Source organism: Trachurus trachurus (genome assembly GCF_905171665.1).
Source record: "Trachurus trachurus genome assembly, chromosome: 6".
Taxonomy (NCBI): Eukaryota; Metazoa; Chordata; class Actinopteri; order Carangiformes; family Carangidae; genus Trachurus; species Trachurus trachurus.
This window is the reverse complement of record NC_139897.1, coordinates 28,258,220-28,285,831: the sequence shown is the minus strand read 5'-3', so window position 1 is coordinate 28,285,831 and position 27,612 is coordinate 28,258,220. Positions and strand designations below refer to the sequence as shown.

Sequence of the window (27,612 nt, the reverse complement as noted above, 5' to 3'; positions counted from 1 at the left end):
TTCCACGACATGGGATTTTTTAAATGTTCCTTCACCAGAGGAAACCAGATTAAAAAACCTGATTGCTGAAATGCCTGATGGGTCACGAACTTCCTCCTGGTCACTTACTTATGGTGATTTCATTTTAATCTTATTTCCACTGATGCAAATGTTTCTGGAGCAACTCACACACAAACTTAGATGCAAACAGTGGCATCATGCAAAAGTTTGGGCAATTTCTGTTAATGTGAACAGTTTAGCAAGTTGAAGATAAAATGATCTCCAAAAAGTTAAACATTAAACACTTGCAATATTTCAACATTTTGGCAAATTCTCCTATCATCCTACTGTATAGTCATAGCAGTAGGTTCATTACCTTTAATTATCGGTGCATGTTGTTTTGGGATCAGCGGGGCAGAGACGTGAGCTGCTCAGTGAACACAGTGGAGGTGAACGGTACAGGTCCCCTGCCCTGTCCCTCATCAAACTCATCAAATACACAATCCAACAACTCCAAAAAGCTCTGGTGGACAAGTTGTGACCTGCACATTCACCACGCTACGAATCATGCAACATTACGAGACGGAGTTGTTTTTGAGGCAAATACGTAGCCAGAACTACATTCGAGACACGGCTGCTGGGCGGAGGGATTTCAAAAGCGCAAGTAGTTCTGAGTAGTTGCTTGCGTCGAAATGTTACATAATTATACATGATTATTTCATAGCGTGGTGAATGTGCAGGTCACAACTTGTCCACCAGAGCGTTTTGGAGTTGTTGGATTGTGTATTTGATGAGTTTGATGAGGGACAGGGGACCTGTACCGTTCACCTCCATTGTGTTCACTGAGCAGCTCACGTCTCTGCCCCGCTGATCTCAAAACAACATGCACCGATAATTAAAGGTAACGAACCTACAGGATGCATACATGCATACATGATCGTCTACCATTTGCACACAATGTTTTGTGTCTGGGGCGATGAGGGATAACGAGTAGATCTAATAGAGCGCTAACTTTACCCCAGATGTTCTTGTTTGTTTTCTTCTTTTTTTATGTTTCCTTTGCCATTAGCAATGGCCAGACTGTGTTGCTCTACATTTAACCCATGTTTGAAGCCAAGCAAGGCAGAAAATCCTCTTTTGGCTTCAAGGTGGCTGTTAGAAGAACGCCTACAGGAAAGATGATGTGAACATTACATCCACATACATATTAGACAGGGTAAGGAGTATTTCAATACTTAGCTGTAGTGTAACGTTTTATGTCACCTTATGTAGGTTTTTTGTTGTTTGGTTATGCCTTTTTTTAAATTTTATATCCACTGTACATTGTTTTATGTATGTTTATTGTTTCAGGATGGTGATTCATATGTATTGTAAAGATTTAAGGTAAGTTTTTGTTGACTTGTCTTGTCTTATTGATGTCATGATTGTAATTGTATGTTTTAAATGTACTGTTTTTAAATGTGGACCCCAGTAAGAAGTCAAATATACAACTAGACATCCCCATCCAGCATGTGAAAGATTTTTAACAAAAATATTTAAACTAATTCCACATTTTAATAGGATTTTGCCTTTTTATTTTGCACGGTTGGACCTACAGTACAAATGACCAAAAACCATTCTTACTGGGTTCCATCCAAGTGTGTACAAAAGCTCCCAGCCAGCCGTTACACTGTGTGTGAGTATGTGAGTGTGTGTGTTTGTTTGTCTGTCTGCCTGATACCCGTCTGTACATGCACATGCCATAACAGGACATTCCAAATAAAACACACAAATACACTCGGTATGGAGCGCTGTGGTGCATAATGCTACCACATGGCAGCTAACCATAACGAGAGCCATCAAAGGGAATTTGATCCAGCTCCTCTGTTGTCCCCTACTCCCCCCTCTCCCCCCTCCCTCCCTCCCTGTTTAAATCAAGTCTGGAGTGTTTTTACTCGGCGTGCATCAATGGGGGTGTGACAGCAAGTACTGTGATGAAAACCCCATAAACATTATGAACCTGAAACACATCTGTAACCCCCCCTCCCCCCCTCACCTGTCTGCCATGTTGATATCAGCGTTTCTGGACAGCAGAAGCTCCACACAGCGAGTCACTTTGTCTTCACTGGCGGCCGCCGTGCAGCTGGCCATGAGCACCGTCCAGTTATCTGTGGACGGGGACACATCACAGTCTGAGTCTGAGTCAAAACTTCAGGTTAAAAGGAAAAGCTTTTACAGTGTCGTCATCATGCAAAAGTTTGGTCAAAATGTCTGTTAATGTGAACAATTAAAGCAGAAGTGAGTGATATATTTGTGTTAATATAAGTCTTAAATAGTTATATCTTCCGACAGCAATCACTTACATAGAGTGTTTGGACTGAAACACGGGTCTGTCAGTCCCTCTGCTCTGCTCTGAGCCGAGGAGAAAACATTTATCGTATCCTACAGTTTTTATCCAATGAGGAGAGAGAACGGCATGCAGGGCTGTGTGTGCAGCCAAGGAACGCCGTGAATGTGGTGACGTAGCGACGAGGACTGTTATGGTGCGTTCAAGGAAACTCGTATTTTTCCGACCGTGAAGTGGTACCAGTTCGATCTGGTACGAGTTCACCGGTCGGAAGTTACGAGTGGCCGTTATAGTGACTTTCACCGGTAAAAGAGGTCGGAAAAACACGAGTGGGTTGCCTGGAACGCTACAAAGTCGTAAGTTGTGACTTGAAGCTGTAATTTACGATTTCAAAAGCCTGCCTGGAACGCAGCATTAGTGAAAACGACCGGACCACTCACTTCTGCTTTAAGCAAGTGGAAGATGCAATGATCTCCAAAAAGGCATAAAGTTAAACATGAAACACTCTTTTTTCAATATTTTGAGCAATACCAGTGTATTATTTTTGTTTTTCTACAGTTTTAGAGTGAAAAAGGGGAACAAAGCAGCAGCCTGCAAAAGAATGGGAAACCCAGGAGACTTGAGCTCTCGGATAACTTTGACCAAGGTATCAGACAAGATATTTACTATTTACACACTGTGATAGTTTCCAAAGAGGGGGCTACTAGCTACTAACTATGCAAACCTTTGTTGCTTTTTCCTTTTCTGTTGTTTTGAAAACATAAAAGATGAAAATAAAAAAATATATATATTGTTTAAAATGTTAAAGGGAATGTGTCATATGTAACTTTGTGCCTTTTGGAGATCATTTAATTTTCCACTTGCTGAACTGTTCACATGAACAGACAAAAACAATAAAAAGGTACGACCTAGACCTACAGTAGATGCTACAAATGATCTCTATCTGGAAATTAAGTTGAATTTTCTGGCTGGAAAATCATCAATTCATCGTTTTGATGGTGTAGCTGCATCATATCCGTATCATATATAATCAAGAGGAAGCATAAGGACTCAGACAGTGCAGGTTGATATAACATGGAGTTTTTTTGGTGTGTTTTTTAAATCGTTTTAAGGTGGATCGATTTAAGTGTAGTAGTGTTTTTTAGTTATGGATCCCCATTAGCTGATGCCATAACACTCAACTAGTCTTCCTGGGGTCCCTATTCAATATACAAAAAAATGCATTACAGCATTACATCACATATAAAATAGCATTCACTATAAGATAAAATCCTAATAGTCAGAGGTTAAAGTGCAAAGTTTTCCTGCAGCATGGAGACACACATATGATACCACTAGTGCACAATATAGTTTTTGATTTACACCTTGATATATTGCACCGTTGCATATTTTCAAATGGGCTAGGCCTGTCATAACTTTTGTTCTGTTTACATTTTTATTGCTTTGTGTTTTGTTAAGCAGAAGAGGAAAACCTGTAATTGTTCTCTATCTTAATCAGCTTGTTACTGTTGAAAGCAACAACATTCCTTCAGATATAGGCCTATTTTATCATTATTGTATTATATAATATTTCCTTTTCCATGTTTTGTAGCTGAATATGTTCAAACAGGAAATGAAACCTCTGTCTTTGCATCGTACTGGTTAGAATGAAAATGCTCTAACAAATAAAACGCAAATACAGATGTCTCATTCTTGTAATTACTCTATTTTGCAAAACAATGCAAAGGTGAGAGTTGAAGCCAGTGTGTCATGCATGCTATCTTTTAAGAAAAAAAGAAAAGAAAAGAGAAGATAAAGCCTAGATGAGGACGTGGTGATGGAGATGGATAGCCGTTTATCTGGCATCAGGAAGTGTGGCGGCCTTTACAGGACCGAGTGACTTCAGAGGAATCGTCTCCTTATCTCGTCCTGATAAAAACTGAGACGCAGGGCAACGCTCTCCGTTCCTGTTTTGTTCCGCCAATGAGCAAATCCCCTCAACCTGTGTGTATCATGGTGTGTATCTAACTCTGTGTGTGTGTGTGTGCATGTATACCTAGTGCTGCTACATCTGCATGTGGGTTCCTGTGTCTCTGTGGCTGTTGTGCATGTTTGGCTCTACATCCACGTGCAAATGTGTGTGTGTTTATATTATGTGTGTGTGGGTGTAAACCAGACTGCCCTGGTTTGCGTCTACGGAGGACTGGGGTAAATAAATCTGAGGCCCTGAGAATCGGCGAGAGTCTATGACAGCAGCAGCAGCAGCGGTGGTGGTGGCGGCGGCGGCGGTAGTGGCGGCGGCACGGCGACCGTTATCAATCACTCTCACATTCCTGCTGCTCGGGCCCGGCTGCTTGGACAAACGCCACCAGGACGTGACCACACGTCATCCTCCTGTTTAATTGTTTCCTTCATCTGCCTCGAGCATCAGATGCCGAGACCATGTGAAATCAGTCACTCACACACACACACACAGACATACACACACAGACACACACACACTCGACATTCTGGACGGAGAATTAATTGACATCAGATATCAACAGCATGACTGGTCCAATGGCTCCAAACCAGGTCTGGGGACTCTGAGGGGCCACAGGAGGGGGTTCCTGTTGTAGTGGATAATTAATAAAACCCAGGGACAAGCAGTGGTCTCAACATAATGTATCGTTACTGCAGCAGAAACTGTGACCTTACAGACCTTTACAGTAGGGGTGGGAATCTTTTACTATCACACAATTAGACACACAATTCTAATTTTAAGGGCTACGATTCGATTTTTGATTCAAAACGATTTGATTCATAATGATTTCTGCTTCAGTCTATCGGTGTGCAAAGGATCCTCATGATCTACTCCAGTCTGCTTTGCAAGACAGAATGACTAAAGTGTCTTTTTCACATTTATTGAGTTTTAAACATGTATCCATGCTTAGATTGAATTGTTGAAACTGTTGCATAAAAGCAATATCACATATTGCTTAAAGCAGATATCAGCTTCACGGCCGTTTCGGCTAATGCTGCGTTCAAGGCAGGCTTTTGAAACCGTAAGTTACAGCTTCAAGTCACAACTACGACTTGGTAGCGTTCCAGGTAACCCGTAGCTCGTGTTTTTACCATCCTGTTGTCTGTGAAAGTTCCCTATAACGGCCACTCGTAACTTCCGACCCGTGAACTCGTACCAGATCGAACTGGTATGACTTCACAGGAAGGAAAAACACAAAGTACGAGTTTCTTTGAACGCACCATGAGTTAGCAGCCCCCGCCCTTGTCAGGCATCAATTGGTCCTCGTGCTACGTCACCACATTCACGCGCATCCCTTGGCTGCACACACAGCCCTTCATGCCGTTCTCTCTTCTCATTGGATAACACTTGTATCCCACAAGGAAAATTTTCTCCTCGGGTTACAGCAGAGCAGAGTGACGGAGAGACTCGTGTTTAGGCTGAAATACTTCATGTAAGTGATTGCTGACGGAAAATAGGACTATTTAGGACTTATATTAACAAAAACATTCCACTGATATCTGCTTTAAGTAACAACATTAAAAGTGCTTTTTTATTAAAAGTGCAGTTAGACAGCCAGCAGATTTGTTTCATTTTTTTTTTTTTTTTAATCGATCTTGGGACATTTTATATCGATTCTGAATCATATTAAATGAGAATTGCGATTTTTATGTGAATCAATTTTTTGGCACACCCCTACTTTACAGACCGTCATGGATGCTGCTTTGTATTTTGTGGAAGTTTTGAGGAAGCTCCTCGTTTTATCTTTATGCTGCTTTTTATTTTATTGTATCATGTGTTCTACGCTGTATTTTATTCTTTGTATCATGTTCTCATGCTGTATTTATTATGTGAGTTTTCATGTTGATTCTATGTATGTATGATGTGGTTTCTTCTTCTCTCTGCTGGCTGCACAACACATTGCTCCATTGGGGATAATAAAGACACCTTGAACCTTGAAGTGCATGACAAACTATTGTCAACTATAAACTGCTGACACATACAGATGCATGAATTCCAATGCAATGCTCTTTGTCGTGTTATTTGCACCATTTTTTCATCATTACTTTGCAGTAGAGTTGTTTGTAATTAATCGTTTAACTGTCAATTGTCAGGCTGAATTTTGACCGGTTAATATTAGGACATAAATGGTGCTAGGTGGCCACACTCGGACAAGTTGGACAAGTATTTTAGATCGACTGTATGAGCTGGTTTCTGCAGATGCTCCGCTCTTTAGAAATGGAAGAATCACCGGCTGTTGGAGCCATTATGTCATTTTATGTTAAGCCAATAGGTGGGGCATTGTGGTTGTGAGAAAATATATAGATATTAAAGACAGTATTGAGCATTGGGTCTGTGCAGAGGAGGCAAGCAAATAGTTTTCTGACTGTGTATTGAACGTGTTGTGTTAGCGTGCCGTGCCATGGAGAAACTATTGTGATGTATGAACACTTACATGAGAAGAGAACTGAACCGTGTCTAAGATCAGCCCTGTTTGTGTCAATAAATGGATCACAGTATTCAAAAGGGGGGTCAGTCAGTGTATCTACTGGTCATTGGATTTTACTAAGTTTTCAAAAAACCGATTGGTTTATTTCATTTTCATTTTGAAATACAAAAAATACAATTGAAACACAAAGAATTCTTCTTTTTGAGGGTCAAAGAGAACTTCATTAAATTTTCATTTTCTATTAAAAATCACTAGTCAACAGAACAAAACACAGTTTGTTTTCATATTTTGACACCGGATGTTGTCATTTTCAAGGCAAGAGCTCACTGACAGGATTTTCTTGCGACAAGTTTGACGAGATTTTGAGCTTAAATGGCATAAGCTTGATGGTAGTTCCCAACGTACATCTGGAGTTAGAGGTGGCAAAAGTCCTAACCGAGGTATGAAACATGCTATATCTTTCCTTTTTTCCCCTTCTTCTACTCTGTATGTGGTGAATATGTGTGTGTGTGTGAAGACTTTGCTTTTCTTCTACAGACGAGTCCGGCCTTGTAAATGACAACTTCCGGTGTAAGAATATGAAAAAGACGTTTGTTTTTGTTTTTTGTTTCTGTCTTCTAGTGATTTTATTTTGTTACATCAAATAGAACATGCAAAAGTTAATTGCCCTTTGACAATTAAAAAAGAAAAGACGTGTATTTCAAAAAAGAAAATCAATCAAACCAATTGTTTTTGGTTTTTTATTTCCCATTCATCAAAAAACAAAAACAAAATTCCAATCACCAAAAGATAACCATCGTCGGGAAAGTTTTCTGAGTCAGCACACCAAGGGACTTTTAATGTACCAGTACTTGTTTTTTAAGGTTAAAAGACTGTACACCAGCTATTTATTCTCTTGTTCTTATAGCTGACTTTAGTGGAAATATTCCTTTGACCACACACTGACTGACTCAGTGTGATTATCATTAAAGCATTATAACCTCCTCTCCAAATTAGACATTCCTTCCCAACAGCCAAACGCTTGATGTTTCTGGGAGATCCTGTAACGACATTTCCCAACAGGATTCATGGTTTTGATGTGTGTGTGTGTGTTTGTGAGAGACTGCAGACCTCTTAATAAGGAAGAGTTCTTCCCCCCGTTGCTTGTTTTTATCCAGACCCGACCTCAATCCAACAGATGCCTTCAATTTTTCTCGCTTTGAGAGAGATGAGGGAGCAGTGTGCATGAACTAAAAACAACTCAATGGATAAGAAGTGTGTTTCTGCACGAGTTCCTCTTTGGCGTCATCACCATTAAGTAATGTCAGATGAAGGAACCAATCGGTCCCCCAGACTTTGGCTGCATGCAGCAGGTGAGGAAATTGAATAAAGGTGCAACAGTCTGTTTAGGGGGGGGGAGAATAGCTCGACACCAACGCAACAGGGACCATCAGGAGGATTAGGTATGGCTGTTTCATATCCAAGTCTGTAACGATGTTGCCTAATCACACTATTGTTGCCCCTGGTTTATTTGATTTTTTTCTGAATGGTGGCGGCGGCGGGTGAGGGATCACAGAGAGGTCAGTGGAGCCTCCTCAACTCAGCAGCAGACAGTCAACAGTATAAATTCAGCTTGTGCCTTGTTTTTCTAGACTGACCTTTACTGAAGTTGGCTCTGGCCCCTCTGTCCAGTAGCAGTTTGGCCAGGTCGTAGTTAGCCACACTCACAGCGCACATGAGAGGCGTCCAATCAAAACCAAGCCGGGTCTCCACGTCCATGCCTGTCCACACCGAAGGGATCAAATGAAAAGAAGCAATGAAATGATTAAAAGGAAATGTGAATCTGTGTTGCTCACACATACACACTGTACTGTACATACACACACAATCAGGCTTTGTTTCTTTGAGCATCCTTCTTCACTATGTTTTTCCTTTACTCCTTAAAGTCTGCAAAACAATTTAATACAAAGCAAAAACTGTTGTGATTAGGTGAGGAATCACAACCACATCTGACTAACTCCACTGTTTTTGGATCTCCCATGTTGATCTGATTTTACATTCATTGTTAAAAGGCTACAATGCGTGAATGTATGCATTTTTATGTGTATTGCAACAGTAAAGCAAAAGATAGAGGATCCATAGTCACAGAAAAGTTAATAAAAAATTAACAATTGCACTCTTAATTGAGCTGGCTTTAAAAGTTGTGCAACTTGCCATTATCCAACAGCTGGGCAACAGTCTGCGTGTCCCCAATACTGATGGCTTTTTTCAGCACAGACACATTGTCTTCTGGTACGACAGCATCGGCATTCTGGGAAAAACAAGGTGAAAGTCAGTGGAAATTTACCAAAAGTTTATTTTTATTTTTTTACTTCAAAATAAGATATGTTTGGAAAACATGTACTGTATGTTTGGAGATATACTGTTATGGACATGGGAGAACAATAAAGTACAAATACATCCTACAATTAGGTGTGAACAGTGACTTTAGTTTAGAAAGCAATAAGGATAGTATTTCTTTATTTACAGTTTTGACCAACAGTATCTCAAATCCAAACTACAAACTAATACTATAGATACAGACTAGTGATCAGTCTTGACAGTGTTTATGTAGTTTAGCTATTTGAATAAGAAAAGAGCCATATGAACAAGGCAAGCAAGAAATCACTATGGCCAGGTGCAATATCCAAATCATAAGAGCTGCATTTATTTTCTTTTTTGCATAAAGGTCAAATGTGTCACACACAAAAAAAGAAGAATAATTTGTTTGTTTATTAGTATTGTTTAACATTGAAATCCAGAAGACCTAAAGATTACCCTTAGATTTGTGCTCTATTGTGCACATTTTTCGCCACTGCGCCATGAATTGCCAATGTTAATGACAACGAAGGTTGAAAAAGAGCGGGTTTAACCCCATCTCCACCATCTCGAAAATCCACCTCATACATATCAGACTAAATAGCTTTTTAATGTTATTTTATACAGTGTATGATTAGCTAGCGAGCGCAGCTGCTAAGTTAGCTAACGTCGTTGCCCGTGATTTCTTAGCCGTTTAAACCGGTTTTTAGAAAAAAATGGAGGGGTGTTTTACTTTCTCCTTGATGCGAGAAGACTTTTTCTTTTTCTCCGGACGACAGTCGATAGCCCACTCGTCATCGCTGACTTCGCTTTCCTCTCCAGCTGGGAAGGCGTAATCCATGAAGCTGCCCATTTGTCTCCTCGGACTGACTCTGCTCGGTAGCTAACGACGCTCGAGAAGCCGCGGCGGCAGGTGAAGACGGTGACGTCACAGTGACTTCCAGCTGCGTGCGTGCGTGCGTGCGTGCGTGCGTCAACCACCGGCGTGATTAACGTCTGTTCAACCGGTGCGGCCGTAACCTTAGTAACTTACCTGTCAAAAACCGGTTTTAGCAGAATAACACTAGCTAATGGAGAACCGTGAAAAGACAAAGCTTAACTTCACTATTGTGGTGAGATAAATTCACTTTTATGTTGCGCAAAAAAAAAAAATCACCATAAATCATTTGCGTGCTCCTGTTTCCGTCTGCACGTTTATAACCGTTAGCTAATCGTTAGCTTGAACAGTACGGTCGCGGCTTAACGTTAGCTAAAATAAGCTAACGTTAGCTTTAAAACATTGTCAAAACGAAGCTCTGGACGCCCAAATTAAGTAGTGATAGAAATATTTCTTCATTTTCTGCAAAAGCTAATATGAGGTTTAATACCACTAAGTTAGACTGTTTACGTTGTACATCTGTAGGGAGCCCTTGTTGCTAGGAAACCATAAGAAAAATTGATCACCTGACCAAATATTTAGGTGGAAGGCATCATTTCATTTCATTTCATGGAGTCTGTGAAGGTAAGAATCCACCAAAAACTATTTTTCACTCTCGAAAGTGAGTTTGGTCGATCTCATATTGAATTACAATTGTGTTTAGACCAAAATAAATCATTATACATTTGTCTTATACGTGAGTTGTGCTATTTGTGAGGTAGTAAACAGCATGAAAGTGCATCATTTTAGCTGTGGGGAGGGGGTCATTCCTATGTTCCCACAGCCCTATGTTCCCACATTTCTAACTTTTGTTGTCACTGAAAATTAGGCCCTATGTTCCCACAGCCCTTTGGTCCCACCATTGGTTGGGTTTAGGCAATGAAGAAAAGAGTTGGTTAAGTTTAGTAAAAAGACAGGCCAGATAGATAGAGTCCAGATAGGTAGAGAGAGTCCAGTGGGAACATAGGGCCTAATTTTGAGGAAAACCTTAGAACTGTGGGAACATAGGGCCGTGGGAACATAGGGCTGTGGGAACATAGGGCTGTGGGAACATAGGCACGCTCCCGTGGGGAGTAGTAAAGTCAATGGTAGCGTTAGCTCTGAGGTAAGTTGAGCCACCTGCCCCATACACTAAATGAATGTATTTTGGCTTTATATAATTATTAAATAATGATTCATGTTTATGATTACAGTAAGGAAGTTCCTGAGAAGAAGTAATGCTGTTTGTGGTAAGCCAAGCTTTACTTTCAGAGAGAAAGATGAGGGATTCTTCCCAAGATGCAATGTAATCGACAGGATGAAGGGAGAGTTGGGAGATGGATGGAGGGGAAGGAAGGGCTCAACTTACCCCAAGTTGTGCAACTAGACCACTTTTTTTGGGCATGCTATTTCATCAAAACAGTAAAAACGATAGGCTAATTGTCTTGATTTAGTGATCCTGAATATGAAAAGTGGCTCATCTTACCCCACTCTATGCTATTTTTAAGCTAACTACATAATTAGCACTAGCATATTTTTCCTGTTGGCTCAATTCTTGTGTTTCTGAATCTTTTGTGATTTTGTCCACAGGCTGCTCTGGAAACTGAAGGAACCACCCTGGCTTTGTCTGCTAATTGTGATCTTGCTGATATGACAGGTGAGTTAGGATCTTTTTTTGCCCAACAAAATGCATTAAACATGGGCATTTAACAGACATCTTATCTTGTGTTTATGCTGAAATGAACTTTAAATGAAGCTTGTACACACTTATAGTCTACCTATACAGGAGTTTTTACAAATAAACCTGACTTAGCGTACAGTAGCTCTTCTCCAACTTGGAACAGGCACCTTTTTGTCCAGAATGAGTGGGAAACCTATATGACAATGTGGAGGGACTCCTGGCAACTAAGCTTTAAGCTACTGACTCAATCGGGTCAATCACTGAATACTTTTCCATTAGCCATCATCATCTGTGACTGTATACAGTATATTATACACTCAGTTGCCATTTTTTAGGAGGTAAACCTGAGTAGAAACTTCTACAATCACTCTCTGCACCTTTCTACAACAGTGTCAACAAAAAATGAACATGTAGGACGGATGTCTGGCAGCACTGTTGTATTGGGTGTTTCTAATAAACTGGCAACTGAGTGTGTCTTATGTCTTTGAGGCCAGACTCTCATCTGGCTGCAGAGGACAACATACCGGTATGTCCAGTAGAGGTCACTCTTCCTCTGGACAAGCCTCATTATAACTTTTCTGTCTGAGCAATAATAATGACTCCAAAGTTCAGCAAATACCAAAACAACCAAGCATCTGGGTTCATGTCAAAAAATGTTTTTTTCATTTCTTACAACTCAGACTATGTTTTTTTAGCTCTCTCTTTTACACACACAAAAAACAATTGCCAGGAAACAAAAATTAGAGACACACAAATTAGTTGAGTCCGTCACTGGCCCAGCTGTTGCTCAGATTTAGGAAAACTATTCCAGCTTTGTATAAGCAGAGATTGATTGTCACCTTACAATTTGACTCAAACAAGCTGTATAATATTCACATTACTTTTATCAGAGCGGTTAAGTATTATAGAAGCGTTATTGTTGGTTTACATTATAAAGTAACATGCAAAAACTTTTAGAAAACACTTTCAATAGCATTTCCACAAGAGAATTTGACTTGCATTGTTTAAACTTCTTTCATTGTATGCATTGCAGATTCGACATTCCTGCTCTATTTGTCACTTTACTGTACCTTAAAATGAGGTAATCATAAATGATTGGACATTATGATTGGTCCTCACTAGGGGAATTATATTACCTCTCTACAACAGATTTATGTGCACATAGTTTTGGAGGGAATCAATCAAACCTATGATTCACAGCTAATAGTGGCTAATACCCCTCTGTATAGGATAAATGCAGCTCTATTGGCAGGACTGGAATATAGTACTTATAATTTTTCATTAGTTTATAATAACTTGAATCTAAGAGTTGTTGTTTTTGTGAATGTTGACTGTGACTCTGTGTCCTCTGGAGTTTCAGATTTCAGTTTTGGCTGACGAGAGTAAAACCTGTTGTCGTCTTCTGCTATTGAAGATTGAACCTCCTCTCATTCAGAGAAGCTTCTCCCCTCACCACAGTTATAAAGAGTGGTTATCTGAGCAACGATAGCAGCTCCAACATGTCTGACCATCCTCATACAACCTAGAGGGCTGCTGGTTTGATCACCACATGTTTTTGTTCTTGGCTGTTTTGGCAGATGTTTGTTCAACATGACACTAAAGCTCCTAACTGTCCATTGCACCACTGATGAGATAATTGCATGAATAAGCAGGTTTACATGCTATAAAGTGGCAATCACAGATTTACTCACTCCTGATGTTGCTATACTGATAAATCAAAGAGTCAGTCACCACATCCTCACATTTTTTTTGTTTTTTATTTTTTTTATCTCTGTTCTCTGGAGGAATGTCTGGAGGTTTTGATCCTCCCTGCTCCTGAAACTGTGCGTAACCTGAAACTGATAACGAAGGTTTCAAGTTCATGTAGAACTGTTTCTGCCGTTTTGTTTTGTTTTTTGTTTTGTGAATGATAGGATGACAGCTGAGTGGAGAGAAATAAAAAGCCATGGGAAAGTACAGTCCACCTACAACAGCAGCAGCAATGCATGCAATCACTTTAGTCTCTGTTAGTTTAAAAAAATAGTTTTATACATTAGTGTTACAGTTTCTGCACAATGCATGAGAGGAAATTGGAAGAAATTTCACTTTATTTTGCTTTTGCAATTTGCAAAATGTGTTATTATGTTTTCTTTTTGCCCCAATTTAAAATGTAGACACACTATATGAGGATTTGAGGAAATTTTGAACTTCTCTATATGCAAATCAATACTTTACAAGGAATTGAAAAGATTTTGTTGACATACTTCCATATGGATATACTAACTCCATTGTTCCCTACATTACCTGGCACTGTGTATGGATCAATATGTGGCCTCATTGGTGGATCAGCTGAGTTTTTTTTTTTTTTTTTTTTGCCTCCTCAGCTTGTTGCCACAATATGCAAGCTGTGTTCGTCGGTGTGGAAATGACGTGTGTCTCCGCAAGTTGTTGGCGAGCCCATAAAGGATGGACTGTCCTCTCACTGTCACACCGAGGGAAGCGAGACACAGGACACCCACACCCACCCAGAGCCGAGACACCGAGGGAGGCACACAGGACAGGACCGAGGGAGACGTAGCCTAACGGAGGATAGGGAGATAACACCAGCCTAAGTTTTCTTCTTCTTCTTCTTCTTGGAGGAGGAGGGGGCAGTGGGCAAGAAGACAACCGGACAGTGACATCATATTTACCGGAGGAACACCGTCTTTCTTCCCTCTTGTCTGTGGGATCGGAGCCGCGCAGGGGGGGGCTGGCTGGGGGCAAATGTGAGCGACGCGCACGGACACGACTCAGGTGCAGAGAAAGCAAACTGGCGGCGCACTTAGGATGCAGAAGTCACCTGTGGAAGATGCAAACTTCTTCTCCAAGTATTTCTTCTGGTAAGAGACGTTTATCTTGTTGAGGTTTGTGTGTGTTTTTCCCGTCTCCTCCTGGATGGTAAGGTGCAGCAGCGCACTGCTTACTATAGCAGGATGCTTCTTATGCAAGAGAAAAAAAATGTAATACTGTCAGTATAAAGTGCTATCATCCGGTTTTCTAATCGGTATAAGCGCGTTTTGGATGTTTGAATAGAAGTGAAAGTTGGTGCCCCACACAGAGCGGCACGGGTTGTTACGTGAAGTAACCGAGAAGTGTCAAAATCGCAACAAAGTGCCATCATACCGACGGAGACCACCTGCATTCATCTTGTTTTTCACTTTGGAGAGATATTACAATCAGTATATGACGTAAAAATGCCAGTAAATTAATATCTTGAATGAGTTTCAGTGCGTTTTTGTCGCGTAAAATGCGCATTAATCAGGGTTTAAACCGAGCTGAATGTGAGCTCTATGCATGATGGGGGTGAGAGTCATTCACATGATTATGCACAATGTTATTATGACCCAGTGGGAATTTAAATTGCACCTTTGCTACTCAATTATATTTTCAAGATTGTTTGCAGTGGTATTATCAGGATATCCTTCTTAAATCTAACACACTGATACCCTGATACTGTACAACATGTGTAATCTCTCTCCGCTCCGATGATGTAAAGTGCAGTGTGTCACCTGGCTGGCAGCTACAGGCTTTATTTAAACACTTAAGTCACCAACAGGGACCAACAAACATCTGACTTTATCTCTCTGTCTTCTCTGTCATTAGTCTGACTGTGAAACCTCAGAGATGACTGAGATTACAGCTAAAAACCAGTTTACATTAAAGCTTCCAGACGCTCTTACTTAACCCTGCTGCAGGCTTTTCTAATGCCCGGGCGTTTTTTTCTCTCTCTCTGTGACCACAAGAAAACAAATACACTTGATGCTCTTCCAGATGTCTTCACCTGAATGACATGACACAAAGTAAAAGTTTATTATCACTGTGCTGTTAACATGCACTGATGAAACCACCGATTCAACAGTCAACAATCTGTCTAATTAAGGTTTTTATCTTCCAGGTGGATGTCACCGCTGCTCAGGAAGGGCTTCAAGAAGAATTTGAACCTGTCCGATGTCTACAAAGCTCCCTCGTTTGATCAGGCAGACAACCTCTCGGAGAGGCTTGAAAGGTTTGTGTGTGTGTGGTTTTACAAAGATCTGCTGCTACCTGATTAATGTGATCATTGCAGAACCTTTTTCATGCATCGTTTATGTGGTTTTATCCTGCTTCAAAGATAGTACACAAGTCTGTAATAAGGCTGAACTGTTGATAGTGTTTCCAGGTAAACTCATTAAGGTAATTTAGCGGCTGGCTGGGATTAATTATGTGATTATGAATCTGGTTTGTGTCAGTAGTACATATACAGAAATACACACCACCCTATCCATACTGTTGACAGAGAATGATGTATACCTTCATAATAAGTTAAAAGCAAATAATCAAACACCAGAAGCTTCCTCCTTTTGCACTAATGTTCAATAATTGCACACAGTGACAGCCGGGCATGAACGTATTGTGGTGTGGCTGCACAGATCACTTCCTTATCGGTAAGGAAAGGCACTCTGGGAAATCCACAAATCTACAAAACGACCTCAACATCTTCACTCTGTCAGCTGCTTTTTTTTTTTTTTTTTTAATGACAAATGCACATATCAGATTAAGATTTTTGCCCGGCCAGTTTATGGAGAATGACTGTGCAGGAGAAGCAGGAGGTGTTTTTTCACATGTGCCCTTTTAACATGTGTTTACAGTAGCAGGCCACTGGCCGTCCCTTCTCCCAGAGTCAAGTTAAAATATGGGCTGGCATTTAAACGAGGCTAGACATAAACCAAACCTGTGTGTGCCAAACAAACAAGCAGACAACACATGATGGACACGGTTAACTCTTCCTTCTCCACCTGGTCTGTCGCTTCATCTGTTTCTCTTTTTCTATCTTTCCCTAGTGATTTTTTTTTTTTATCTCTTGTTCATTCTTTGTCTTTTCCCAACCCATTTTCTCTATTAGTCATTGATTTCTCTTTCTCTTTGTATTTGTCCATCTTGTTCCTTCCTCTGCCCCTTTTTTTTTAACTTTCTCTTTCCCTTTTTTTTGTTCTTTTTGTGTCTTTTCTTTACCCTCATTAATCACCTTCCTGTATTTGCCATAATCTTTGTTCTCATCATCGTCACTCGTGTCCATTCACTTCTCCTCTTTATAGCACTAAACAAATGCCACATCTTTGACAAATCCTTTTCTTGGGAGTCAAATGTTATCCCAAAGATTAAATACCCATGTTTTATTTTATTTATTCATTTCACTTAACTTTACCTAACAACCACAGCTGTGTCCCACGTTGGCCCTGCCTGTTGGGCACCCAGGGGCCCCGCGTCACGCTGAATGGTGCCAACAAGCCAGTTAATGTACATGGTCGACCTTTAGAGAAGGGCATGGAGCCCACCGGGTGATGAATGAGCCGTGGTGGTGGTGGTGGTGGTGGTGGTGGTGGTGGTGGTGGGTGATTTCTTTTTTGCTTTCATTATTCCGATCAGGGCCAACACTGAGGGCTTCTGGGAATGTGAACTTTAACTTCCATTACAACACGCTGTGTACCGTCAGCCCCTCCATCACCCGCTTGGCTTCGAGTCACAGTGTGTGAGCTCTGCTGACTCGGTAAAGTTTTAATTACGCTGCAAAATCCATTGTTCAATACATCAAGAGCTAGAAAGATTGAAAAATGTTGTTTATATCTTGGTATTAACACAGTAAACAACCACAGCTAACCTCTACAATCAACAGTTCTCAGGACTCGGTGTCGAACTTCAATGACTTAATTGATTTGATACAATTGAAGATTGATCATCATTTGTTACCATATTCTGATGCTTTAGGGGTAAATGAGTAAATATCATCAGCATGCAGCCTGAACCTATTCAAACAATCATAATATGTATTACAACTTTACTTTTGCTGAACTAGATGTGGAAAAAATGTTGTTATGAGTTAATATAGAAAATGTTTTAACCATCAGTCTTGTTTTATCCTCCCCACTTCCTCCTTACCTGAAGATGACATTGGTTTATCACCAGAAGCTTTACATCGCATCTTTCTTTTTTAATTTACACTTGTTTATGCATGAAGCAATTCATCTGATCCTCCCAATACGAATTCACTCAGCCAGACCAGTGTTAGGGATGTCTTTGATCATGCAGTAGGCTATTGTTGTTTTTTTTTCATCTGTTAAATGATATTGGATGGGTTTTAATGAAAGGTAACGTGAGGTCAGGGTAAACTTCAGGCCCTAGAAGTGGACTTGGCAGCCGGCCACGACACAACGACTGTAAGAGGAAAAAGGAAACGTTGACTTCTAGCTGCATCGATGCAGAAACTGTATTTACTGTGCATCGATAGTGAAGTTGTGGCTGATACATGATCCACTTAACAGGGTCAGTATCGACGCTGATACTGACCTGAGGGATCTGTTACACTGAATGAAGACAAATCCACAGTTGAAACATGCTTCTTCTGGTAGAAATCAGTGTTATCTAACTCATGAAATAACTCTAACTTTGTCCTTACATGTGTTTATCACTCTTTATCAACCTCCTTGTTCTTCTTTGCTCACCCTTTTTTATTCTTCACCCATCACTCACCATTGAACTGGTTGGCCAGATCACCCTGGTTATAAATGACCCTTGGAGAACAATGCAGCTTCTTACTGTAGCTCCGACTGCCTGCCAAGCCAGTTGTGGGAAGTTAATCCAACAGTATTGTTTGTGACAAGCTTCCAACAAGCTTGTCGATTTGTTTACAAATCAATTAAACAAATCAAAACTCACCTTTTCTTTTTACAAAATAATAAATAAAGCCACTTCAGCTTTTCATCCTGTGACTTCATCACCAGCCAAAGTTGTAGAGAGGGAGCTATTAAACACCGGACAGCTGGTCTGCTGCCAAAGTGGTAGTAGACAAATAGAATAGCAACAGCCAAGCTTTGCTGGCATTTGGCTGGTGGATGTGTTATCCTCCCACCCTGCCTGCTTCCCCCCGCTCGGCTGTTTACTGTGTTGTAACTCTGTCCTCCCTGCAGAGAATGGGACAGAGAGGTGGTGTCGGCCAAGAACAAGCCCAGGCTGCTGCGAGCGCTGGCCCGATGCTTCTTCGCCCCCTTCGCCTTCTTCGGAGTCCTCCTCTATCTCGGGGTGAGTACTGTAGTGTCACTCGGTCCTATGTGGAGGAGGAAGCAGATACGTTTTAGTTTGAGAACAACACTTATAGTTTATATCACCTGCAGAGCCAAGGTGTCCCAGAGCGTGCTTCCTGTAAAGGCTAGAAATACACCAACCACCACCACCAATTAAACACGAATTAGACACATGAAATTGGATGTTGTAGCTATTTAATTGCAACTTAAAACACATTTTCTTTAGTTCTATTTTTAAGTAATATTACACTACAGTAGCTGGTCATTCAAATTATTGTAGCCATTGACATTTATCACGTCAGGCATCCTCTTAAAAACAACATTATGGCAACTAATTGTAATTTCTTTCAACTAAAAACTGATTTATAACCACTAGATCAGTTTTTAAATATCCCCCCAGTTTCCATCCATCCCTGTTTCACTGCCGGCTCCACCTGTGTGTGTATTTGTGTGTGTGTTACCTGTTAACACTGAGAGGGCAATACAGTGACAGTGCTGTAATGTACAAAGCATCACAAGCATGTTGCACCATGGTGTCACAAACTGTCTCACTGTGCAGCGCCAGCGCCTATGCTGCCGCTGCGTCATGACAACGTGAACGTCTGAATTTTGTATTGTCTTGGTTTATAGACATAGCAAACAAACACACAAAAAACTACAATTATAAGAATATCAGCAAAACAAATATAAATACAAATATAAATTCAATATGCACAGACATCAAGATATTAATCCCCCTTACACCCTGTGGACGTAGGATGCAGAAAAGGCTCTTAGAAGAAGTCTGCTTGTTGTTTTTGTTCAATATTTAGCACAATCTCAATTAGATAAATAATTATCAATCGCACCTTAGTGTGATTTTTGTATTGGATTAGGATTATGGACCTTAGTGGATGTGAAAGTTTAGATTCTTAAAGGGGACCTATTATGCTCCTTTTTGCACCAACTAAAATAGTTCCTGGGTGTCTTAAAGACATGTCTGTGACGTGCTTCGGTCAAAATACCCCAAAGATCAAACATCACAGCATTCTCAAAAACAGGGCTCTGCAAAACGGTCTGTTTCAGTGGCCCCTCCCTTTAAATGCAAATGAACCACTCCCTCAGCATTGCGTTACCATGACGATGTCTACTACTAGTACCTATACTGATTTGGCCAAAATGTAGTATGCAAACAAAAGCTAAATCTGCAGTAGGCAAAGTGCCAGATCTCCAGTCTGCATCTGACCAGTCTACATTGTGTAATGAAATGTGCCCATGACCTAGTCTCACCCTAACCAAAGATGGTAGCCTATAGAGTAGTCTTTGCCATGTAGGCTACTGTAACCATGTAACATGTAATATAAAAATGCAAAAATAAATATATAAAATAAATTAAAAATATATGCAGACTGGTCAGTTCATTGTAAAACAGTTATTTATTGATGTAAATGTGGTTATTTGTGCACATAGACTACAGAGCTCCGCAGCACTGCTCCTCCTCTCCTCTCCTTCTCACAGCTTCACTTTTCATTCAAACTGATTCAACTGCCACAAGATTTCATCAATGAGACCAACATTCTGCTAAATAGACTAACCACACGGCGGTAAACGTCTAAAAAACCTGCGGGCATGTTTATTAGCGATGGTTTTCTCTACCGCGATGAGCACGGACGTCTGCCCGGCCAAGGAGGCCTGCAGACGGGCTCTGCCTGTGTGAGGAGCCGCTGCAGCTCCAGAGCTCCGGTGCTCTGGCGGTCCAGCGTTACGTCGGTCCGGCGAACAACGTCGCCCCGGCGGTACGTCGCTCCTCACACAGGTACAGCTTCACTTACATGAAACGTCCTACATAAAACTCAGTAAAGTGGCGCGACAGCGCTAAAACATGCAGGGAAGAAGCAGGAAGTAGACCGCTCCGCTCTCCGCTGTGACACCAGCCACAACAGAGCAGCATGGGAGGAGGCGGGGCCGGCTGGAGCAGAGACCTCAGCATGACCATGTAGGGGAGTCCGGCACGCATCGACGTAGACGCGAGCTCATGTCAAAAAAAACTCAGCGCAACCGAGTGTAACAGGTGTGCAGAGAAATCCCAATTATCTAGCAGGGTTTACCTCCAAATGCATTAACCTCAGGATATGACACTTCCACGGCCTCTAGAACCATTATCCAACATTTTAAACACATATAAAAGTCTGAAAAGCTGGAAAAGCATAATAGGTCCCCTTTAATAATCTTTATTAAGAAAACCTGGATTCAATTAAATGAGAAAGAAAAGTAAATAATGAGTTAATATGTTCTGTCCCATGTCTTTCTGTAGGAGGCTTCGAAGACGGTGCAGCCTCAGCTCCTGGGTCGCATCATCGCCTCCTTTGACCCGTTTCACGCCCCGGAGCGGAATCAGGGATACTTCCTGGCCCTGGGCCTCACCCTCCTCTTCACCGCCCGCTTCCTCCTGCTGCAGCCCGCCATCTTCGGCCTGCACCACCTGGGCATGCAGATCCGCATCGCCCTCTTCAGCCTCATATACAAGAAGGTAAAGGTTTTTTACTCTTTTTGTAAATTAAATTTTGCTGGAATGCCATTCATTTTTCATTTAATTTCATTTCATTTTCCATTTTTTTTATAAAGTGCAACACTACCACGATTCCCATTGTTCTTTTTCAAAGTCAGCTTTATTGTCAATTCTACAATATGTACAGGACATATTTTTAAAATTTATATAAATAAAGTGAAGAAGAGAAGAAAAGTAGTTTTTTTTCCTCTCAAATGTCCTGGAGTTTTGTAAACATCTCTCAGAGTTTGTAAGTGGTGGCACTGAGGGCTTTCTATCTGATAACACTGTCAGACAGTTGCTACTTGAAACTGCTGCTGTACTGTAACGTACAGTTGTGAGTACAAGACAATACAACCCAGCTGATTAGATAAGGATTATTTCTGAGTGTTTGTCAGCTGGAAAAAAAACAACCTTTTTTTTCTTCCATTGCTTCCTATCGTTTTTTAAGATTCAGTGCGGCCTCATCAGCCACATGCCTCCACCTTGTTAAGCATGCGTGACCGAAACATTCCCAGAAAGCCTCTCACATGTTGGAGGTCCAGGACGCTGTGAGGTGGCGTGTGCGATCACGCGTCGCCGGCTCTCTCGCTTCTAACTCACTTTTCTTTCTCCCCTGTTGTAACATTGACTGACCTTTTGACCTTTTGACCCTTTTTATCAGACTCTGAAGTTATCCAGCCGAGTCTTGGACAAGATAAGCACCGGTCAGCTGGTCAGTCTGATGTCGGCCCACCTCAACAAACTGGACGAGGTGAGAAGACCCAAATGTACTGGAGCAGGTGTACTGTAATATACACATTAATATCATGGTTTTAAGTCTTTTCTTGGTTCTGGTCATTATTTGGAATATGATGCTTACATGCAACACAGAGAAAACTGATTATTCATATTCCTGTTTAGACGATCATAAGCTTGATTTGGTTTCCACATCTCGTCATCTGAAACCTGGATGAGGTTCTTACAAGCCAGCACTTCCGATACATATCCAGGTTTCTAACTGTTGAGTCGTTGTATATTCAGGTTTCTGAAACCAGCATGACAGTGTTTACATGTACAACACATGATAGGGACGGCATGAAAATGTAAACAGAGTATAAATTCCAACTAATGATGAAGCGCAGTTAAATGAAATGCGAGAATCCTTAACATTTTCTTGTTGAAATCATATTTAATTGAAGCGGTGCAAAGATTAATAACTACAATTAAATTCTGATACATCAATTAGACACTAGTGCACAGGAATATTTTAACTTTTACTAACAACTTACATCAATGTGACTTTTATCTTCTTGTTTAGACGCAGAAATCAAGTGACAAAATCACTTTACAGTAGTTTTACACTCATGCATACCTGTTGCTGTGTGCAGGATGAGGGGGAAGGGAGACTAACACACACACACACACACACACACTGCCTTTAGTGAATCCATTTTATAACCAAACACTCAGCTCTGTGGTCGGGATCAACACACATATAACATTAGGTGTGTGCACATAAGCACTGTATTCACTGTATCTGTGAATCTGTGTTTGGTCACACACATCTGATTATGCAAGGCAACATAGCTGCAGGGCAAGTGTGTGTGTGTGTGTGTGTGTGTGTGTGTGAGTCTTGCCCTCAGTGTCACTCAGGTGCTGAATGTGGAAACACTCTGCCACTTGCTTTGAGACAATTATCACCTGGTGTGGATGTGGCCCCGCTAAAGCACCACTGTCTCCTGGTGGGACAGGACTCACCTACTCTGGTTTCGTGTGTGTGTATTTGTGTGTGTGTGTGTGTTTTTGATTAAAGAGGGGGAGAGTTGTGATATTCATCAGAATCTGAGTTGATTCCCTCTCAGGTGAGAGGATCGAACTGAGCGTGTTGAGGTGAGAATTGAGTTTCCCTCCGACAGTGCAGCTGAGATTCATCAGCGTTGCGTTAACAGGATGAAAGTAAAGTCCTGAAAAACAAAGCTTGTTTGTTTGATGCATTCCTTCCTTCTTGTGTTTGTGTCTCTTTCTCCTTCGCTCACTCGTCTGCACTTGTGCTTGCTGCATACTGTCACTCTTTGTCTTGTGTATTGATCTCAGTCACTGTTATTACCACACAGTCCTTCTATTGTCCTACAGGTGTTTAATGCACATCCAGTCTGTCCAGCTCCTCAGCTCTGAACGCTGAGCACTTAAATCGCACTACACTAACACTTTACTTCTGTGTTTTTTTGTTTTATTTATTTTATGTATTGTCGTTTAGTGGTATTTAAAAGCAAATCACCGTAATTATTTAAACTAGAAACAAGAACTAACATGAAAAGTCAGTAGTAAAAATCCTAAAACTGTAGCTCAATCCACAAATTTAAAAAAAAGTATAAATCCAACATACAGTACTTGACACATTGGAGAACTGGGGATGTCATGCTTGTTTATTCTTAATCTTCTCTTTTGTTGTGCAAATATAAGCCATAATATTTATTTTGTCTGGTTTTGGTTTTGGTTTTTTGCTTTTTATCTTCATCCTGTAATCGCATACTGTATCTTCTATCTAAAAAGGATAAACACAATAAGCCACGGCTACAGCCTACACCTTTTTAGTCCATGTTTCTCTGTTGTTCTGAATTGACCAAATAAACTTACAAAGCTCAAACATAAACACAAAAAGTTTGGGGAAACAGAGCAGGAGCCTCTGGGTAGACGCAGCCATCTTTCTTCCAATCCAATCCAATCCAATGTATTTAGCACATTTAAAAACAACCAAGTTGACCAAAGTGCTTTACACAGAAAACAGTGAACAAAATCAACATTCAGTAAAAAAGCACAACAGATAAAAACAGCAAAACCAATAAATATTAAGACCATAGTTGCTAAAATATTAGGATTTCATACTGTTAAAAGCCAGGGAGTAAAAGTGCGTTTTAAGACGTGTTTTAAAAACAGCTAGGCTAGGGGCTTGTTTCACGTGAGGGTGGAGGGAGTTCCAAAGTTTGGGGCCAGCAACAGAAAACGCACGGTCCCCTCTACCCCTGAGTCCGGGTTTCTTACAGGTCAGGTGACTCCACTGGAGCCTCTTAACAAACCTACAGTCAGTGAGTGTGTGTGATACTCAGAGTGTGTACTCGTTGTGTGTCTGATGCAGAGCCTGGGTCTGGCCCACTTCGTATGGATCACCCCGCTGCAGTGTATCCTGTGTGTGGGTCTGATCTGGGAGCTGATCGAGGTCAACGGCTTCTGCGCTCTGGCTTCTCTGACGCTGCTGGGCATCATCCAGGCCTGGCTCTCACAGAAGATGGGACCTCACCGGTGAGGAAACGCACTCATACAACTACATCCACCATACTGTACACAGTGTGCACCAAAACATTAATCTAAACCTGTAATTCTTATATTTTGTCTTTTTATTCAATTTTATGCGATGACATTCATGGAAACATACTGTACTGTTTGCATGCAATGCACATGTAAATTGCTGCTGCTTTTGTGTTTATGTAAACATGCTCTACTTGTCCTGGAAAATTATATCACATTGTGACATCAGCTACCAGAGCTCTGTTTGACTTTTCCAAAGAAGTACCTAGTGAGAAAACAAGCGACTTTGAGTTGATCAAAAGTTATCATATCATTTCTAAGCATGTCAGATATTATTTAGAGATATGTTAGAGCCATAGACTGCACATCTACAAATGAAAATGGTACAACTGTGGAAACAAACACCACTCCGAAGCCTGAATGGGACGGGGGGATGTGTTCAAGAAAAGAGTGGGAACCCTGACCATCCTGTCTATGTAGAGAGAAATCTTCATTCATGCAAGCAGCTGATTTTAAAATGTGTGTCAGGGCGAAGCGAGCAGGGATGATCAGCCGCCGCCTGGCTCTCACCTCAGAGATCGTGGAGAACATCCACTCGGTGAAGGCGTACGGCTGGGAGGAGGTGATGGAGACCATCATCAAGAACATCAGACAGTAAGACAACACCTCTACCACCATGATCACACACAACTGTAGCATAGGAAACATCTCCCTGTTGCTGCTGTTATTACACAAGCTTATCTCTAGGCCAAGCAACAGCTACAACATCATCATCTGTTCATATCACAGGGCTCCAGACTCACTTGTTTTACGAGGAGCACAATGGCTCCTAACTTACAGTTTTAGAAGTGCAGGCAGAAAAGTAAGTAATTATGAGTAAGTAATGACAGATACCAGAGTCTCCGAGTCGCCACTTCCACGTTTCACCACGTGTATTTATGAACGTGAAACTCTTGAAACGTGCTCTCTGGTTGGCTGGATTTTCCGTCCGGGCTGCCGTACAAACATGGCGGTGCAAGATGGAGACACTCTCTAAAGCAAGACCCTTGCTAAATGTATAAAAGAAGAATTATAAAGCTACGGAAACCAAACAGATTTTATTTTATAGTGATTATACACTTATACAAATATATTCATGGGTAGTATATTCAGATTTTACCAATAAACCTCACCAATTATGACACACTGGACCTTTGAAAAATAAAAAAAACAGCAAATTTATGTATCACTGATACATTTATAATCCTAAATTGAACTGCAAATAAGTAAGAAGCGCAATTGTGAGGTGGAGTCGACCTGGTGCCAAAAGTGAGAGAGAGATGTTAAAACATGTGGTGAACCTGTCAGTGCCAGGATCACCATCACTGTAATTGGGAAGTGTATTAAACGTACGTGGAAAAAGAGATGTGATGCGGTGGTGCAGAAACATGTCGACTAGTATCAGAGCTGACACCGAGACACCAAGACTTCACATCGACCCGACGTTGGCAGCGTCCACCTCGCTCCTTGAAAACAAAACAAACTCTGCTGCTCCGTCACTCGTTTCCTCTTCCTCTTCCTCCCTCCTCCTCCTCAGAGACGAGATGACGCTGACGAGGAAGATCGGCTCCCTGCGTTACTTCTACAGCGCCGCCTACTTCTTCTCCGCCATCGTGGTCATCGTGTCGGCCATCGTGCCCCACGCGCTCAGCAAAGGCATCATCCTGCGCCGGATCTTCACCACGGCCTCCTACTGCATGGTGCTGAGGATGACGCTGACGCGACAGCTGCCCGGCTCCATCCAGATGTGGTACGACACGCTGGCACTGGTGCAGAAGATCGAGGTGAGTCCAGAGAGGAGAGGGCGTTTCATTCAGAGAAGCGGTGACTTTATGTCGACTTTAACCGGTTTTACAGAACAAATGCGTGCAGAGGAAATGTAAATGTCAGGCAGCTGATCCGGTGTTTTTAGTTTTGGTTTTGTTTTGTTTTGTTTTCCAGGAATTCCTGATGAAGGAAGAATACAAAATCCTGGAGTACAACCTGACGACCACTGAGGTGGAGCTGGTCAACGTGTCTGCGTCCTGGGACGAGGTTCGTTCATGTCTCTGTGTGAATGTCAAAACTGGAGAGTGATATGTGATGACGTAAGCTTTATCTAATACGTACACTGATGTTGATTTAGACACAAGCAAGTTATTACGTCAGTTAAAATAATGATGGTACAGTAGCAACATTTCCTCCATGAGAGCTTCTGTTTTTGAACAACTTATGTGTGATAGTTTTACTCCTCAACATAAATATTGTTCTTTGAATGATACATTAAATAAAGTTTAGACATATCAGAGTTAGACACTATGATGAAAAAAAAAATAAAGTTTCAGCATTTTCCAGATTATGTAACATTCAAGACATAAACAAGTCAAACAAAGTCATGGTTGTGTTTTTGATTAGATTTTTTTGGTTTATTTATTAGCACATTAGAGAAAAAAAATATATAACAGCACGTTAAAAAAGCAGAACAAAAACAACAACATACAATATATAAAATAGATACAACATATCAAAAAAAACCTAAGGTGACTCTGTAAAGTCTTTAGTTTGGCCGGTGATAGGGACAGGATAGACTTTATTGTCCCGACGGGAAATTTCTTCTTAGACCATTGAGTGAACAATAGTAAAAAGACAACACATACATCCAGTCTTAATAAGATACAACATAATAAAATACAATACAACAGTAGCCAGCAAGCTCGGTTTGATTGCACCTCAATGGATTGCATAAGCTTCATGTTAGTGGTGTGCATCTTCACAATTTAATTCGATTACGATTCACCAGCCTGCGATGCGGTTCGATTCGATTATACGATGAATTTTGATGCATCACATCCTCAGTTTTCTATATTGTCACACATGGCTTTTTTTTATTATTTAATATAAACAGTCAGATAAATATGATAACTTTTTCATCATCACATTTTAATAACTTAATTGAATTTTAAAATCGATTATGTGACATAACTGCATCGATTCAGAATCGTCCCATTAAGAATCTCGGTTCATCTTTGAAACGATTATTTTCGGCACCTTTACT

General features: G+C 41.0%; 2 protein-coding genes across 2 annotated transcripts in view; one reads left to right on the top strand and one right to left on the bottom strand.

Moving 5' to 3' along the window:
- The window catches only part of asz1 (ankyrin repeat, SAM and basic leucine zipper domain containing 1), a gene marked incomplete at both ends in the record, with an annotated part of 43,877 nt that extends 33,952 nt beyond the window's left edge, over window positions 1-9,925 (bottom strand). The window contains 4 exons of the mRNA XM_083974381.1: window positions 2,015-2,126; window positions 8,373-8,495; window positions 8,929-9,025; window positions 9,806-9,925. Coding sequence (XP_083830507.1) covers window positions 2,015-2,126; window positions 8,373-8,495; window positions 8,929-9,025; window positions 9,806-9,925 — 452 coding nt within the window. The remainder of the gene's footprint in view (window positions 1-2,014; window positions 2,127-8,372; window positions 8,496-8,928; window positions 9,026-9,805) is intronic.
- A 4,462-nt stretch (window positions 9,926-14,387) lies between these two features.
- The window catches only part of cftr (CF transmembrane conductance regulator), a gene marked incomplete at its 3' end in the record, with an annotated part of 60,833 nt that continues 47,608 nt past the window's right edge, over window positions 14,388-27,612 (top strand). Inside the window, exons 1-9 of the mRNA XM_083973845.1 lie at window positions 14,388-14,506; window positions 15,562-15,672; window positions 18,611-18,722; window positions 21,018-21,233; window positions 21,916-22,005; window positions 24,370-24,533; window positions 25,068-25,193; window positions 26,116-26,362; window positions 26,520-26,612. Of these exons, the coding sequence (XP_083829971.1) occupies window positions 14,454-14,506; window positions 15,562-15,672; window positions 18,611-18,722; window positions 21,018-21,233; window positions 21,916-22,005; window positions 24,370-24,533; window positions 25,068-25,193; window positions 26,116-26,362; window positions 26,520-26,612 (1,212 nt within the window). The 5' untranslated portion in view covers window positions 14,388-14,453. The remainder of the gene's footprint in view (window positions 14,507-15,561; window positions 15,673-18,610; window positions 18,723-21,017; window positions 21,234-21,915; window positions 22,006-24,369; window positions 24,534-25,067; window positions 25,194-26,115; window positions 26,363-26,519; window positions 26,613-27,612) is intronic.